Raw genomic sequence first — 17,151 nt, 5'->3', positions numbered from 1 at the left:
AATGACTGTAAGTTCTCTGCTCATGCAAAGCTAAACTGTGCAAGGCGAAAGAATGTCTATACGTACTAAGAGTATGCAGAAAAGACGTTACAGGTCGACAGAAATTGATTACCTCTTCTACAGTATTGTACTCCCTAACTTAACTTACGGGTTTTCTGTCCATGGTGCCTCTGACACGGATCTAAATGTTTTCCAGCAATTTTTAGACCGATGCCGTCAGTTACGTTTTATGTACTTTACTTGGAGGTTTAGCTCACTGCTGCTTGTACAGCTGTTAAATAGCAAGATCGGGGTTCTGTCCCACACATTTTACTGTAACTGTTGCCGGGACATAGAATAGGAAGCTTAAGATACCACGACGGCGACGGCGGCAAAACGTCACTTAAAAAGTGACTTCTCGGTGTATGAAACTTTAGCGCGATTATCTTAACTCGATCACTATGTTTTATGTAGGCGAACTCTTCTGGAGTTGAATTCTTAAGAAAAATATCCAAGTGTAAAAAGAACAAGAGAGATTGGTCGTCGTATGTTCACGTTGTCGATAAAACGTGAAATTAGGCAATTCTCGTCGTAGTTGTGCAGTGACGGCAAAGAAATGTACGAAAAAGCGTGATGCACGTGCAGAGTTGTTGTTTTGCTAACCTTAATCAATTGCTTTTTGACGTTTTCGTTGCCGTCGCCGTAGTGGCATCTTAAACTCCCTAATATTCATCGTTATACCGGAAACATCGTTATATCGAGCTTCCACTGTAGAATTAAGTTAAATATGGTCGATCTATGGTTATAAAAACAAATACAGTGTGCGGAACACATTGTTAACATGATACATACATATCCGATTATCTTAGAATGTAGTTTTTCCTATATATAAAAAAATGCTGAAAACTCTGAGAAAAACGATAAACAAACCTGAAGTAAGTTTAAACAGAAAATTGCCAATGTTTCATCTGTGAACGAGTGTCACAAAATAGATACCAGTTTCGGGGCGGGAAAAACTGTTGCCAAAACAGCACCAACGATCAAGAAAAAGATGAATAACGCATGACCATGAACCACCACTTGAGTTACGCGTCAAAGTGAGGCACAACGTAAGCTAGCTAACGCCTCATAGCGAGGCAAAGGTGTGTCGAGAAAAACTTAGCAATTGGTGTGTGACAGTGTGTGCGTAACGACTCTTTGGTCTCAACCAAACTGTTAAGATTGGAATCTATTAGTCCATATTTGAACTACAATGGTGGTGACACTGCTCTTCACTGAATAACAAGAACATTTATTAGAGTTTTGTAAAAGACAAACACATATTGTCATGCAAAGAATATTGAAACAATAGGGAATCTCGTATATGCTAGCAAGGATAACAAGAAAAAATAGAGAGAGAGTTTCGTAACAAATCGCGAAATATTTCCTCCGTTGGTGTTCGCTGCTTTGTAAAGTGTTTTCGCAGTGGCTGTGTTGGAGGATTAAAATAATAAAAAACATTTCCATAGAAAATGAATTTTACAATAAATCGGAGCGATTTTCAACCTCAATAAAAAATTGACACTCTAACAATCGACATGTGATGGGTCATCACCAGTTAGCAGGTTAATAAAATGTGAGCGATTATTATTTCTCAGAAAGTGATTCAATTTAGCAAGCACATTTTAAGCTCTATCAATAGTATAAGAACAGCAGCAACGAAGAATCTTAATAAAAATTATTCGTTAAAGCAGATATGACTAAATCGGCGTCACGCAAATAATGGTGTCTACCTCGGTTTGCGAGTTTGGTATAGGTAACGTGTAAATCTAGCACGCGTGGGCAATCTTAACAGTTTGTTTGAGACCCATTGAGACCAAAGAGTCGTAACACACACACTGTCACACAGCAATTGAGATCGTATTTTAAAAACGACTTTATTTAACGTCTGATTGTCGACTAAAACATTGTGGACAAGGAGTACTTGTTACTTAGCTCGGACAACCGGCAAGCTTTTCTAGTTCTTCTGTTTTCAAAATTCTTAAACTTACTGTTTGAAAACAGTTTCAGGTCCAGGGCGGTCGGAGCAAGACCACAATATCTTTAGTTCATATTGCGGTCGGACCAAGCACGTGGTCATCGTTCGACAGCGTTTTATTTAGTTAATTAGTCACAAGATGTACCTTTTAATTTCTTTAAATTGACTGAATAGACTGACTGAAGTTGAGCTCGTCCATTTTCCATTACTGGATACACGAAACTAGGAACTCGCAACTCTCACCTAGCAACTGGCAACTCGCAACTCCACGAGTCGCATTCTAGGAACACCCTTTTTTTTACCATTATGCTGTTGAGTTTTTTTAATACCTAACTATCACCTGATCATACTGTTAAGCATACTGTTCCGTGAGACGAAAAGATTATTTAAATTATTAAGATTAGGTTTTTACGTTGAAAATTGCCAGCTGGTTTGATCAGTATTCTACAATAAATTTCATTTAAGTGGTTGTGAAGAGTTACCTTTCTTATTATAGATAGAAGTCTTGAAGCTCGAATTTAAGATGTTTACAAGAATGAAAACTCACGGAAAGCTCTCCTATAGTGGCAATATAGTGGCAATTTTCCATCGCGGCTGCCACGAAGTTCTAAGTTTCGCTGCTTTTCTCAATTGGTAAATTTGCCAAAACAGAAATTGCATGTGTTTACCTCTAAGTTGCCGATTTTTCTTTAAGCAACCAAGCAAATTGCCATACAGTACAATACTTTTATTATTTTACCCCGCTACATCTAGGAGTTAAATGATTCGTTAAAACATGTGCGCAAATTAAAAAATACTAACTAAGTAACTAATACATGTCATTCAGAGTTAATATCCCTAAATGTATTTACATAATATTTGGTAATGTTGATGATGACATTCTAAATACTTCTATGTACATGCTTATTTAAAAGACGTTCAAAGGTAAGAATATCCTTAGGTCCTCCAACCTAAGAGGGTAAAGAATTGCAAAGCTTCGCGGTCTGAAATGAAAATGATCTGTGGCGCCATTCTTAAGATTAAAATAAGCTAGCATCAGAAGTGTACCCGACCCTCTTAAATTGTAATTACAGATTTTAATATTAAAAAAATGTTTGTGTGTGGCGTAGGGTTTGTTTATTATTGACACATCTGTAAGATAAAACTATAGGGCCTGGAATTTTTTCTTTGTTCTAGCGTTCTTTTTCTTACCCTGTTTAACAAATAATCAGGGTGTATGCTTACCATGACCTAAAATAGTCCTGAAAATATAACTATTCATGTCCTCTGCCATGCTTAATTAAGACAAGCTTGATCGCCAGCTAGGTTCTAGGGTAGGTGTGATTAAAGGGTTGGCTGGCTTGTCTGCATATGCGGTCCACCTCTTAGTATATCGCTTGAAGTGTGCAGATCTTGAAATTGTCCGTTAAACCTATTTGATGTATTTTTTTTTTTACTTTGCTTGCAGACAGTCGCCATTATTTCATAACATCATTTTACTGTACCACTGCAAGGCTGTTTATCTAATATCTGGTATTTAATTGCCAGAAATAACTTTCTAGTGTGTGAATAGCCTTGTTAATTTTTTGTTACTGTATTTCTTGCTTTATTTTCAGTCGTCCTTTGTGAACCGTGCTGCCTTAGGAGTCTTTCCACCTGTCTCATTTCTTCAAGATTTAAAAGATGCTTTATTAAGTGTAAGCGAATTTAAACACATGAAATGAATCATGTTCACGTTAAAAAATATCTTAAGTGTGTCATTGTATCCGTATGAGTAAATGCTGAATGTTGTTCAATTGGGTCTGACAATTCCTCGCATTTTACTTGGCTCAGAAATTCAGCCGACGTAGCCAAATCACACGAGAAGTGCAAGGCAGAGTAGTCAGCTGAACATTCCTAGATGCCATCGGGCTGTCCGTCAGCGGTTCTTGTTTTACCAAGAGGCAAAGCTTTAGAATGGCGTCAATATTAAATAAAGTTTAATCCACTGACTCCTTCCCAATCGATAATTGAATTTGCAAATAGCTAGTACTATGTCATTCCTTACTTTTATATTTTATTATTTTTATATATTACTGTTATTTCCTCCTTTTTCTTGTAATTCTTTTGGCTGAATTGTCCTTTAAGGGAGTTGCAATAAAGTATGTATTTAGGTATGTTAGAATTTTGTTATTTAAATGAAGAGAATTACTTTATAGGCTGTTCAGCGCAGGTTACAACCATGTAAATAAGTTACATTTATTTTTAAAAGGTAGCTCCACCGGGATTGCCAGAAGTTACAACAATGGCTTGTGGAACGTGCTCGGTAGAAAATGCCTTTAAACTTGCTTTTATGCATTACAAGGTACTGTAAACAGTGTAGTTATAATCTGCGTTAGCAGTTGAATATGTAAGTGCTCTGTCATGTTTGCAAAATTGGTAGTAAAGGTAAATCAGCTGGCAAATGCGATAGAAGAAAGAAGTTCAAAAACGTACATAATAACTGATAAGATTACAAAGGTAACAAAAGTCACAAGTGTCATTACATCTGGTCACGAATGTATTACACGTCTTAACAAAGTTAAAAAAGTATAAAATACATCTAGGCACAAAGGTACTGAATTGCCTTTGATCAGATTGTTTTGCTATCCCCCTTTTCCCTTTTCCTTTTTAACTGGGCCGCCTGTGAGGCAGATCCAGTTCATAAAATGGGATGGTTAGTGTAATGACTTTAGCTATAGCCTGTCACTTCCGGTGTTTATGTTTCCGGTTCTATTGTTACCATAATGCCTTTCGGTCATATGTTTTTCATTCGGCCATACTGTCGCTCAAAAGGTAGGTTAAGCTCAGCCTCTAGGCCACAGCTTGTTCAATGCGACAGATAGGTATTGCATGGTGTCAAAAGTAAAAGCGATTACACAGGAAAATGGGTCTTAGCGGCATCGAATGCCCACAGCTACACTGGGATGGCGAAAATCTTGTGGAAAACTGGCGTCGCTTGAAACAGCACGTGGAGCTCATGTTCTCCGGCCCGCTCAAATCACACCAAGAAGCTGACAATTGCAGCTACCTATTTATCTGGGTCGGGCGAAAGGGACGAGATATCTACAACACGTGGAGCAACAACAACAACAACAATTTTATTAAAAGGCAGAGAAATACATTAAACATATACACTGCCCGCATTTAGCTAATTAGAGCTATTCGAGGCAGGCAGTGTGGGTACTCTACATACAACAAGACATTTAACAAGGAAAATAAAAGAGATTTACAACATCAAGGAAAAAGAGGTTAAAAAAGATAATACGAATGAATAAATATGTAAATAAGTAGAAAAATAAAGGTTACAATACATTGGATTAAGATTATCCTTTTTTGATTTCATTAATAAGGGTGTCTATATAAGCAAAAGACCACACTTTCTATGGGTTTACCGGCGTGATAACCCACTTGGGATGTTGGGAGAACACTCGAAAAGCTTGTAAATCACGAGCCTTTTCGAGTGTTCTCCCAACATCCCAAGTGGGTTATCACGCCGGTAAACCCATAGAAAGTGTGGTTTATTGCTTTTATAAAAAAACTTTTAGTAGAACGGAGTCTTCTAGGTAAAAAAATGTGGTTTTAGTACCGTGATTAAGTCATGTCTTCTCTTTAAAGTCACCATAAGCCAATCATGACTCACGATTTAATAGCGCCGAACTTTGTCAAAACTCAGTTCAGTCAAACAACAAACAGCAGCACTTCAAAACACGAGTTTTTGCACTCATTCCATGATAACCTATGAAAGCTGTTTTACAGGAAAAATCAACACATGTTCATGCCAGGGTACAATGAAGGAATACGTTCATGGTTTGTTTACTACAAGTAGAAAATTGCACATCAAACTGTACGCAGCTGTATTTTGTTGAGTCGATCCGTAAAAATTTCGTGCTTACAGACGGAACTGGCAGCTGTTGTAATGGAAGACTTCATTCACTTTTTACAAGCTGTAGTGGTTTAAGATCTGTTTTCTGGACTTTATCATGATCAAGAAATGCTGCGGCAACGACGTGGACCGATGGAAATCTAAATCTGGAGAAAGGTTTCTTTGCCGTAGCCACAAGTTAGCGTTAATATTTGTCGATTTGTGAAGTCGGGTGGTTTGAATTAGGTCATGGCATCGATATTACCGAATAATTTGTGCAAATGTTGGAAAAAAAACCAGCGCGAAACTCTGACATCTTTAATCATCGTTTACAGCTTGTTTACAATCTACAGCGGCCGATTTTGTGATTTTGTACCATAACTTGATCAGATATCTCTTTTTGGAACAATTTCTTACGTTTAGGAATTTAATTTTGACATGAAATAAATCAAGAATGCTAAAACTATCCGTTTTGTTGCTGGTTGGCTCATGGTTAACTTGTCCTAAAGATTTTCTACACCAGAAATTCACACAGTTATTGTCTTTCTCTGAGATTTGGCATCGTCGTGAAATGGAAACTGCTTTCCAGCGTTGTACCTTGTCACCTTTAAAGCTATGGCATTAGCGAATTGTGACGCTCTGTAATAAAATGTGGAAACCAACGCTTTCTAGTTTTAAGAAGGAATGGGTAAGTAACTTGTTCCGTTTTTTAGCCTTTCTAAAATCGTTGTTTGCAGATCAATAGCTGGTTTTGTTTACGGCTCGTGTTTCGAATGCCTTTTTCTATGAGTTAACCGGTATAATAAACCATAGGTTTTTGACCAATCAGATCGCGCGTACTATCTCAGTTATTTTATAAATCAGCATAACTATCCTGTCGTTGAAGATCAAGTGGTAATGGATTGTGTATTTGTTTCTTAAAAGCATGCTTTGGGAGTTTTCTCAAATTTTCGGGGATACTGTTCCAAATTTTAGCCCCAACGCTAGCGAAAGAGTTTTTGTGATGATTCAGAACAGAATATTTCTCATAAAAATTACCAGCTGAAGAGGATCGGGTGTTGTAATTATGAACTTGACTTGAGAGAGTGAAAATGCCATTGATGCTAGGCGGTGCAGAATTAGAAACATCATGCATTAGGATAGAAGAGATCTTGAAATGTAGCGTAGACATTGGCATGATGTTAAGTTAGATGAAATAAAGTATGGGATAGCATGAGTTCGGAATTTGGCAAAGTTTATCAGACGAGCTACTCTTTTTTGGAGCACAAAATGTTTTTCTAGATGGGATCGATCAGTTATGCCACAGGCAACAAGATCATATGACAGAGATGGATAGATGGGGGACCGGTAAACACGTTCAAGTGTTGAGAATGGCGTAAAATGCCTTAGTCTAGCATTGAGTCCAATATTTCTGCTTATCTTTGAAGCAACGAAGAGTGAGCGACCTAACCGACGAGGAAATGAAGGTTACAAACATACTGTAATCGCTTCGAAGCTCACGTCAGTCCCAGAGCTACTTCTGTCTTTGCCATATTCAAGTTTCACATTCGTGTTCAAGTATCATCCAAAATAGCAGAGACATTTATGAAAGATCTAACCAAAACAAAGGAAAAGGAGCACATGGTAACCAACCGTCTCACTCTCAACCGTCAGGAGGAACGCGGGTGTCCAGAAACTGTGGTGGCACCCACAGTTCACCTTCTAATTGCCCAGCTCGTGGCCTGATATTTCTGTACTGCAAGAAGCCAAAAACCATTTTGCTGATGTTTGTAGATCAAAAGCCCGAAGACAACGAATTCATTCCGTAAAACAAGCGAGAAACTAAGCTTCACAGGCAAGCCCTGGATCAGCAAAACCTCGCTCTTGATAGCTCCGAGTACCTCGTAGTTGCTGATTATTATTCAAAGTACCCATTTGTCAGGCAGATACCAAGAGCACAAAGCAACGGTACCACAGTGGTGAGAATTAAGTGGTGAGCCTTCCAAGAAGTCGCACGAAAGCTAGGCTTTAAGCACATTACAAGTTCCCCTTACTATCCCCGTAGCAATGGGCTTAACGGAAGCCAAGTTAAGCCAGTTAAGTCAGCCCTCCTGAGCCAAAGATGACCAAGTCTGACCCTGACATGTCGCTTCTTTGTTTGAGAGCTACCCCTGTTGACCTTAAACTCCCATCTCCTGCCGAGTTACTATTAGAGCTTCCAATTCAAGACAACCTCCTAAGGAAGATTCCAAGGAATCCATCAAATGAAGAAGTCAACTCCAGGTTTACTGAAAGGGAGTAAGTCCAGAAATACTGTGAAAGGTTTGAACCCGGGAGTCATTTCAAAAGTAGGTTGAGTTTGATCGTGCGGGTGAACGTAGTACTGAATAGGACTGTTGTTGTCAACAGTGACTGACGTTTCGACAACCTGTGCGGTAGTCATCTTCAGAGTCAAAGTGAGTTGTGTCACGTCAGTTGATGGTATATTCTGGTTATTGGTCTGATTGGTCAATTACGTTGTGATGTTATTGGTCGTCTGTCACTTAAACCGTGATGTTATTGGCTATGAAGACTCGAAATCAGTAATTGGTGCGTTTCGATCCGTCTGTTGTCACAATTAATCAGTCGTCTATTGTTAGTCAAATTGTCAGTTCTCCAGTCGTTCTCTCGTAGTTAGTTTTGCTTGATCTCGCCAATAAGTCGTTTGTACGCGCTGGTAACTGTTAGACCGATTCAGTGGCGTTTTATTTTAAGTTTTCAGACGACAAGACTCCCAATATCATGGTTTTCAATTAAATATCATTCTGAAATGAAATGTTTCTTTGTTCAATGTAAACGGAAATGTTTACTGTTGCTGAATCGTAATTGATTCTCCTCATGTAAACGCCGAGAATTGCAAACTGTACAGCGCCGTCAGCAAGAGACTTCTCGACGGTTTGCATGATATTTGTCGGCCATATGTTTTTCAAATGCGACGAAATGAGTTAAAGTACGGCTTTTACCGTCAAAACCCTGCTTGTTTTCGTCGAATATATCTTTCAGTTCTTCACAAATATAGCTCTACTAGCTTCATACAGCGTCCACCGGCAGAATTTCATGGGCAAAAAAATCTTAGATATGATTAATTGAACGCTAGAGTGTATCGTTAGCTGTTGTGGCGCGATGGATATCGCCTTGCCCGTACATGCCAAAGGCCTGGGGCTCGACTCCCTCCGGAGGAGACTGGTTTTTTTTTCCTCGTCGTTTTGTTTTGTTTTGTTTCGCTTTTGTAAAAACATATTTTCATTTTTTTGCAGACTTAAATTGCAAGTTAATTATCAGCTTTCATTTCTAAAATAATTAATTTTAAGAATAATTAATTATTAATCCACAAGTTAGCCATAGGCACCCTTTATTTCCTTTACATTCAGGTCCCAACCATACATAACGCTATTCCTTCCATCATACATATAACTTTAACTGAATGAAGATTTTGAGAGAACCAACCAGTATTAAGCATCTCCGACTGACAAGAAGATCACCATCGCTAATTGTCTTCAATAATTGGAGAACATTTGAAATTACTGTTATTTCACTCATGCCTGGTAACATTATGAGTATGTATATATACTGCATGCGAGACTTCTACTGTTCTCATCCCTTACCCTTACTCAAGATAGGACATGTCGAAAACAAAAACAGCTAATACAGTACAAATCTGCAACTAAATAACCTGGGGTTTAAGAGCCTTTTAGGCTAAAATTTATAGCGCGTTATTAGGGTCAAAATTAATAAGATGACTTTCGAATTGCAACTCTCGTGGCATGATTAATTGCTAATGTAGTTTCTTTTGACATTTTTTGCGAAAACTTGCTTCTTTCTGCACGTTCCATGGCGTACAAGTGTTTTTCTTTACCATTACTTTCCAATTGCAACTCTTGTTACGTGGTTAATTGCCAATTCAGTTTTTCTTCACATTTTCTGCGAAAACTTACTTCTCTCTGCACGGTTTTTGGCTTGAGACATAAACATACACAGGCTATCTTCCGAACACAAGAATGACTTTACACGCAAGATCATTTCCGAAATATCAAAACTCTTACCATAAACATTCTTTATAAAGCTCTGTTTCTAATACATCAACGTAAGACACCCGCAAGCGATAAAAAATACCAGCATCGAATCACTATTGAAATACATGTCTTACCGCAAATTTTCTGCGAATTAACTTACCACGCAAAATTTTCTGCAAAAAATCAACCAGGCGTTCCAGTCACGTGATCTATCCCACGATGCCTTCGTATCGCTTCCCTCGATCTAGACCGGCCGTGTTCGCGTAGTGAAATCGAAAATGAGCTCTACTGCTGATTTTTTGGTGAATCTTCGTCTACATCGCATCGACCTCTCTAGGAGACTAGAGCAAGATTCGAGTGATGATGTGGCGGACTACGTTTTGATCGATTTCAACAAGTAGCGCGTCATTTGTCTAGGATAGCAGCTAGTGCCACTGAAAATGTATTTGAAGAAGTCCCAATTGTCGGTTCCTGAAATAACGTCAGCTTTGGAAGAAGCAGAACGAAATTGGCAGCCTGTGTCCTTTGTTAGGAATGCCTGTATCCTAGGTTCGAAATAAGCAATGATCAGCTTGAGTACTTAGTCGAATACGAACTGAAAACTTCAGATATCGCCGAGGCCCTCGGTGTAAGCGTCAGTACCATTAAAAGGCGACTGCGATAATTCAATATTTCAATTCGAGGAACTCTGAATGAAATATCCGATGATGATCTTGATTCTGTTTTGCGAAGTTTTCATACAGAGTTCCCAAATGCTGGGTACAGAAGAGTGCTGTTCCAGCTTAACTTACGCGGCATTAAGGTGCCACAGAGGAGAGTTCGCGAGTCAGTGCAATAAAAGGGGGTGGTAGGCCTACACGACTTTTACCTCATGCCAAAATGCTGTTTTTTTCAATAAAGTTGTCTTTATCTGCTTGGTAGATTATGCTCTGGAAGGTTCTACATTTACACTGAGCAAATGTGATTTTAGCCGCATGTTTCACACTGACAGGTCATGACATACATATCGATTTACTGTAGTTCTTGTTTCTGGTCGGCAGGATTTGCCCTGTGATGCAAGCGCATTTTCTTTGACCTCTTTTGAAGCGTAAAGCTTTTTAAATAATACGGCTGAATAAGGGTTCCAATTTTCTCCAAAGTGCCTTCCGGATCTGAATAACTATGCGATTTTCTTTAGTCCGTGAGTGTAATGTTTTTCTGCAACGCTGTATCACGCTCGGCCCGCGCGTCAGTTTTCTTTGCAGAATGTTTAATTATCACGGATAGTGATTTACAGATCCAAAATTATAAGAATGAAGTGCAGCTTAAACTGAAGCTACATCAACTTTACTTTGGAGAATTGAATTGTGACTCAGTAAACTCCAGCTTAGTGTTTTTCTAAAGATAGTGGGAATCTTTTGACTGGAGCGCGTAGTTCCTCCCTTGATAATTGCTTTGAATAAGCTTAACATTCTTTAAACTGTTTTGTTATTGCCATTTTGTGATCAGGCAGGACCATGGTTTCGGTTCTCCACACGAACCTCGTCAGTTGCCGGGTTGGCTTTGTGCTTAGTTGCTTTTACAAGAGCAACGTTAGTTGTACTTTGTTTTGGCGAGAACGGTACAGCCGTTCTGTCTATTGAGCTTGATAAAGAACGACGGAAAGAAAGAAACGATCGATAAAGAAAAACCCAACCAAGTTTCCAGAGATTTGCCTGCGTGCAGACGTCTCCAATACAACCAGAGATGTGACAAATTGTGTGACATGTGGGCCTCAGGACATCATGGGAAAGTTGATATCACGTGACATTTCAAGACTGGCACGCCTGGTTGATTTTTTGCAGAAAATTTGCGTGGTAAGTTAATTCGCAGAAAATTTGCGGTAAGACATGAATTTCAATAGTAATTCGATGCTGGTATTTTTTATCGCTTGCGGGTGTCTTACGTTGATGTATTAGAAACAGGGCTTTATAAAGAATGTTTATGGTAAGAGTTTTGATATTTCGGAAATAATCTTGCGTGTAAAGTCATTCTTATGTTAGGAAAATAGCCTGTGTATGTTAATGTCTCAAGCCAAGAACCGTGCAGAAAGAAGTACCTTTTCGCAGAAAAACTGAATTGGCAATTAACCACGTAACAAGAGTTGCAATTGGAAAGTAATGGTAAAGGAAAACACTTGTACGCCATGGAACGTGCAGGAAGAAGCAAGTGTTCGCAAAAATGTCAAAAGAAACTACATTAACAATTAATCATGCCACAAGAGTTGCAATTCGAAAGTCATCTTAAAAAAAAGTTTGCATTGTTAATTTTGACCCTAATAACGCGCCATATCAATCAAATCGTACTTTTTTAATGGTTTCCTCTCTGATTTTGTTGAGATCAATTCGTGTGTATATACTAAAACAATTATTCTTTTCAATCTCGGTGAATAGTGGCTTTGGGAATATTTACATCATTAAATGACCCCAAAAACACCGAATAGTACTATCAATAAGAAAAACTTTGACAAAAAATTGTCACTGCAATGGTACAGCAGGCGGGCCAAGAACTCGCTTGATGCGTTTGTAGCTCCGTGCTACAGTAGAAACAGAGCATTTCGAGGTATTTGGTGACTTATTCAGCGCGTTTAATGTAATATTAAAGTGCCCCCCATGAAAAACGGCTCCACTAAATGCGCCTGAAGCAGGAATGTTTGGTGGGGCTGAAATGTCGCTCAAAATCAACGACATATTTTTCTGCTGCTCTTTTGACAAAGTACTGTAATTTTTAACACACTGCAAATTTCGGTGACCAGAGAGCTGCATGATGTGTGTTGGAGGAACATTGTTATCGTTCACGGTTTTTGCATCATTCGATTTCGCACGCTATGGTTGGTTAGTCGTCGCTCGCAGCCAGCTTTTCCTGCCATTGTTTTCATTAACGAGGTAAGTTTATTGACCCCCATCGGACTCCCCTTGAACCAGCATTTACTGGAGTCTCTGCTGTGATTTATGCCGAGGTAGTAAGGTGCTTCGACGGTCTGCATAGAGCTAGGTCTTTTCTCAGGGTAGAATTTGTGGACAAAAACTGGGTCTTTTTCGGGTAGGCCGTCCGGCCTAGCGAAAGCTTTAGGTTTAACTGGTCTAATGTTCCGAGGCTCTTCACGGCTTCTTATTTTGGTTTGACGCTCACAGTATTCTAAATATTCGGTCCCGTCGGCATCCCTCAGAAGTTTCACCTCTGTCCAGCACATTTGACGTTGCTCATCACAGCCTCTCAATCCAAATGGATTGAATTCATCAACCAGTCTGTGTTGATTAAAGCCTCGGCACTCGAGACTCCCAGTAGTTTACTCTCGTAATGAACGCTTACTTCGTCATCGCTGACAGCCTCGGCTGCAAATGTTCTGTTTCCCCTGCCTTCTTTTTTCAGGACTTTGCAACGAGCATCCAGCACCTTCCTTGTTTGCTCAAACTCACGATCTTCGGCGATGCTTTTTGAATACTTCACGTTCTTCAAGTGACGATTGAAGCTTGCTTGAGGCTTGACGGTTCATAATCGCCCCCATCTTTCCTTTCACAGTAACTATAAACTCACTCAGAAAATCATTGATTTGAATCTTGTGGTTGTATCTCTTCCATTTTTCTGTTTTCTTGCTGGGGTTTCAGAAACTCGGAGAGCAAGCCAACATCTCGTCTAGTTTTCGACAACGTTTGTTTGTTTTTTTGTTCCTCGATTAATAGGTTAACGGATTTCTGCAAAGCTGGAAAGCGAAGGCTTTCTCCTTCAGCCATTATTTAGCTTCTTCTGGCAATTTTCATGAGATATTATCCAAACCAAAAATCTAAACGTTTTAACTTTTTGACAAAGCTGCCAACATTTAAAAGGACACCAATGTTTATTCACGAAGACGTATTGAGAATGAAATGTCTCTGAAAATCCTCAGTCATGAATAAAACCTTGTAGCTTTTCGCCGTGTTTGCTCTTTTTTTACAACCAATAGGTCGAAATATTCTAAATATTCTTCAGAACGTTTTCTTTCTATTCGCGGTCAGAAAATGTCTAATGAGTTTTTAAATTCTCTACTAGGTCAGATCATTGTCTCAAATCTTACAAGTGTGCTTAAAGTGACGGCATCACACGACGCTCAGAATCAAAACAGCCTACTGGAAACCAAATTATATGGATTTGTATGGAAATTTAACTTAAGATCGATAAAACGGTTAAAGGGTACTCAAAGGGTATCGGTGAGTCGAAATCCTCCAGTTGCTAGGCTTTCTATCAACTGTTTGACGAGAACTATGGCTTCATCTGAGTTCGATTTCGACGTCAATAGGTCATCCGTGTAAAAACTTCTCTTCAGTGCGTTTATCCCATCGTCGCTGAATTTCCTTGCTGGTCAAGAGCAGTTCTTTGTGAGGCAGAGCTTGCGCAACTCGACAGAGCAAAAGACATGAACTGTCATATGATAATCGTCTGGTTACTTTGTTTCATGTAAATCTCTCCACAAGAAGCGCAGCCAGTCTCTATCTTCTTCAGAAACATAAACCTGATGGGACATTTGTTTAATGTCCGCCATGACATAATCTTTTCCCTACGACATCTCATGAGGATTCCTACCAAATTGTTCAACAGGTTTGGACCTGTCAAAAGTTCGCTGTTTAATGAAACCCCATGAAACTTTGCCGCAGCGTCAAATACCACACGGACTTTTCCAGGTTTGTTGGGGTTCAGCATTGCGAGATGTGTCAGGTACCACGTTTTTGAGGATGTTACTTTAGCCTCTTCGGGTGGAATTCTTTTCGCGTGTCCCTTATTTACGTAATTAGTTTCCTCTCGGTTGAGTGAAGCCTTGAACCTGCCATAGTGCGGTTGTTTGGCAGGACTGGCTCACATTTCTATAGCAATGGTGTTTTATAGTGGCCTCGCTTTTTAATTGTGCTGCTCTGTAAGATAGCAAGGGCTCTTTGCTCTTCAACAGACAAAGAGGCTTCGGAGGGTGCTTGCTTCGTTCCGTAAGAGTCATCCTCCCAAAATCGTTCAATTTGTTAGTCCAACGGGAGCCCTTCGTTTGTTGAAAGAAAGTTTGCATTGATTACTTCACACGGTCCTTTGTTTGCATTACCAAAGAGGTTCCATCCAAGGGGGCGTTTGATGGTGATGGGCTCGTCCACTCGTCCCTGGCGGACTTCAATGTGAATCAGCAGGTGAGCCACATCAGATCCAATAAGAAGCATTACTTCGGAATCGTCAAGTTCAGGTAGATTAATACCCAACAAATGACTCCCCTGTTCGACGGCTGCCTTCTTCGGCACTTTGACGGGCGGGATATTTAGCTTGTCAATGACCCATGCTCCGTTCACTATTACAGGTTCTGGGTGATCTTTAGATGAGAGACCAAAGCTCAGTCTGTTCAGATGCTGTCTTTCCATCACTGCCAACCGTATTCAGGCTCAGGCCAAGTTGGTAGGATTCACCGACAAGTTGCAGGTGGTCTGCTCAGTCCTTTCTAATAAGGGTCGAGTCACTCCCAGGATCAAGAACAGCTTACGCAGTGACTAATCATCCTTGGCTATGGATCTGAACCGGCAGGACTTGAAGGAGGACCTTTCGTCGTGGCTGAGCACAAACTTGGTTGACGTTGACCTTGGCAATAGGTAACGGACTTGGGATAGGCTTGGAACGTCGGACACTTTCTTGTGGAGGACTATGTCCCAGACAGGCCACTCTGGGTGTTTGTCCAATTGTTAGGACTTGAGTCTGCTTGGTGACTTTCATGTAACAGTGGGTGATGCGGAAGACCACAGTGTTCCTTAAAACATCGTTTTCACTCGGACAACACTTCGCCTCATAATTTCCCTTTAAGCAATTGAAACAGGGTTTATGCTCCCATGCAAGTTTTCGCGTTTCTTGAAGTTTACGCAACAGGATGCTTTCTTTAGCAAACAACGTACTTCTTTTCATTTGACTGGACGTTCCTTTCTGCTTAATTGTTTTGAAAGTTGGCTTGACCTTGATTTGAGCCGTGGAAATGATTGCTGTCTCTTTGCACTCTTGGGGAGAACGCCGTTGTCATAGCCAGGGGATGCAGCTGAGAATTTAGGTTTGGATCGGTGATAGCATTGCTTTCCATTGGAACTTCGCAGGGAGGCTCTGCTCCCGTGGCAAGGGGATGCAGCCTGATGCTTGGCTTTGGTTTGGTAGGTCTTTGCTTCTTGTTCCATTCCTCGCATATATACTCCTTCAGGCGATTAGACAATGTGTCTACTCGATTACCCAACCATTTCTCAAATTCCACCAGGTTGGACCTGTCTCTGTGTACTCAGGGGTTTGGAATTTAGCAGACTGACCCATCTTTACCCACCACGTCGTAGATGCTTTCACTTGGTAATAGTAGTCACGCAAGGCTTGTCTGTCATTCGAAGGCTCAAAGGTACTGTCCAACATGTTGTTCAAGTAAGCCGTGGCAACACTGTTAGGGTTTCCAAATTGGCGTTTCAGTGTCTTAAGGGCGGCTGCGTAGCTATGACCTGTGACACCTAGACTCTCAACTGCCTTCTTGGCTTCACCATCGAGGTTTTGAAATAGATAGGCCATCCTATCTGAATCAGTGGGAGTTGTCTTGTTGCGTATTTGGTCACGAAACCTCGCAATGAAGAGCTCAGGTGGTGGTAATCGCTGTTATTCTTGTGCTCGCAGGAGGGCTACACTTGAGTCTGTTTGCAAGTTATCAAACTCAACTGGAAGACAGTTTCCTGACCTTCTCTGAGATTATCAATAAGTGAATCTACTGGTTCTTGAACTTGAGCCGAGTGATGCTTTCTTGTAAAGTCAAGGTCACTCGGGAAAGGAGTGGATGCCTTTCGGGTACAGGGGGCCTATTGTGTCATGAAGGATGGACGAGAATAATAAATAGAAGACGCACATTTTGGTTCACAGGAAGCCCAGGTTAGGTTGTCGTTACAGCTAGTGCTGTAGGCAAACGGCAGAGGAATACGTGATACCCCTACTAGGGGGTGAGTACCATGATGAAATTCTGTACCAAAGTAAGCGGAAGATGCACTACCATTAAAAGATGGCCCATGTTTATGGCGCGTCACAGTCACATGACCATTTGAAGAGAATTCATCATAGCTAGTGTTGCTTGAAATGAACATTTCTTTCCAGGATGAAGCAGGTTTTGATCAGGTAGGTTTACAGTAGTACTGGAGGGTAACACATCTGTTTCACTTGCTTTGGCAATCGGTTCCTGACTTGTACCCAAGTTGGGGACATTACTGTTAGCAGCATGGAATTGTAAGTTC

General features: G+C 40.2%; 1 protein-coding gene and 1 pseudogene across 1 annotated transcript in view; one reads left to right on the top strand and one right to left on the bottom strand.

The window, feature by feature from the left end:
• LOC140940462 (4-aminobutyrate aminotransferase, mitochondrial-like) overlaps window positions 1-17,151 on the top strand; it is a 103,821-nt gene that overhangs the window by 30,663 nt on the left and 56,007 nt on the right. Inside the window, exons 6-7 of the mRNA XM_073389438.1 lie at window positions 3,592-3,672; window positions 4,227-4,319. Coding sequence (XP_073245539.1) covers window positions 3,592-3,672; window positions 4,227-4,319 — 174 coding nt within the window. The remainder of the gene's footprint in view (window positions 1-3,591; window positions 3,673-4,226; window positions 4,320-17,151) is intronic.
• On the bottom strand, window positions 14,948-16,764 carry LOC140940463 (uncharacterized; annotated as a pseudogene).

The sequence above is a fragment of the Porites lutea genome, chromosome 6, assembly GCF_958299795.1.
Source record: "Porites lutea chromosome 6, jaPorLute2.1, whole genome shotgun sequence".
Taxonomy (NCBI): domain Eukaryota; kingdom Metazoa; phylum Cnidaria; class Anthozoa; order Scleractinia; family Poritidae; genus Porites; species Porites lutea.
Note: the sequence above shows the minus strand (reverse complement) of the source record. Positions and strands in the feature narration are given on the sequence as shown.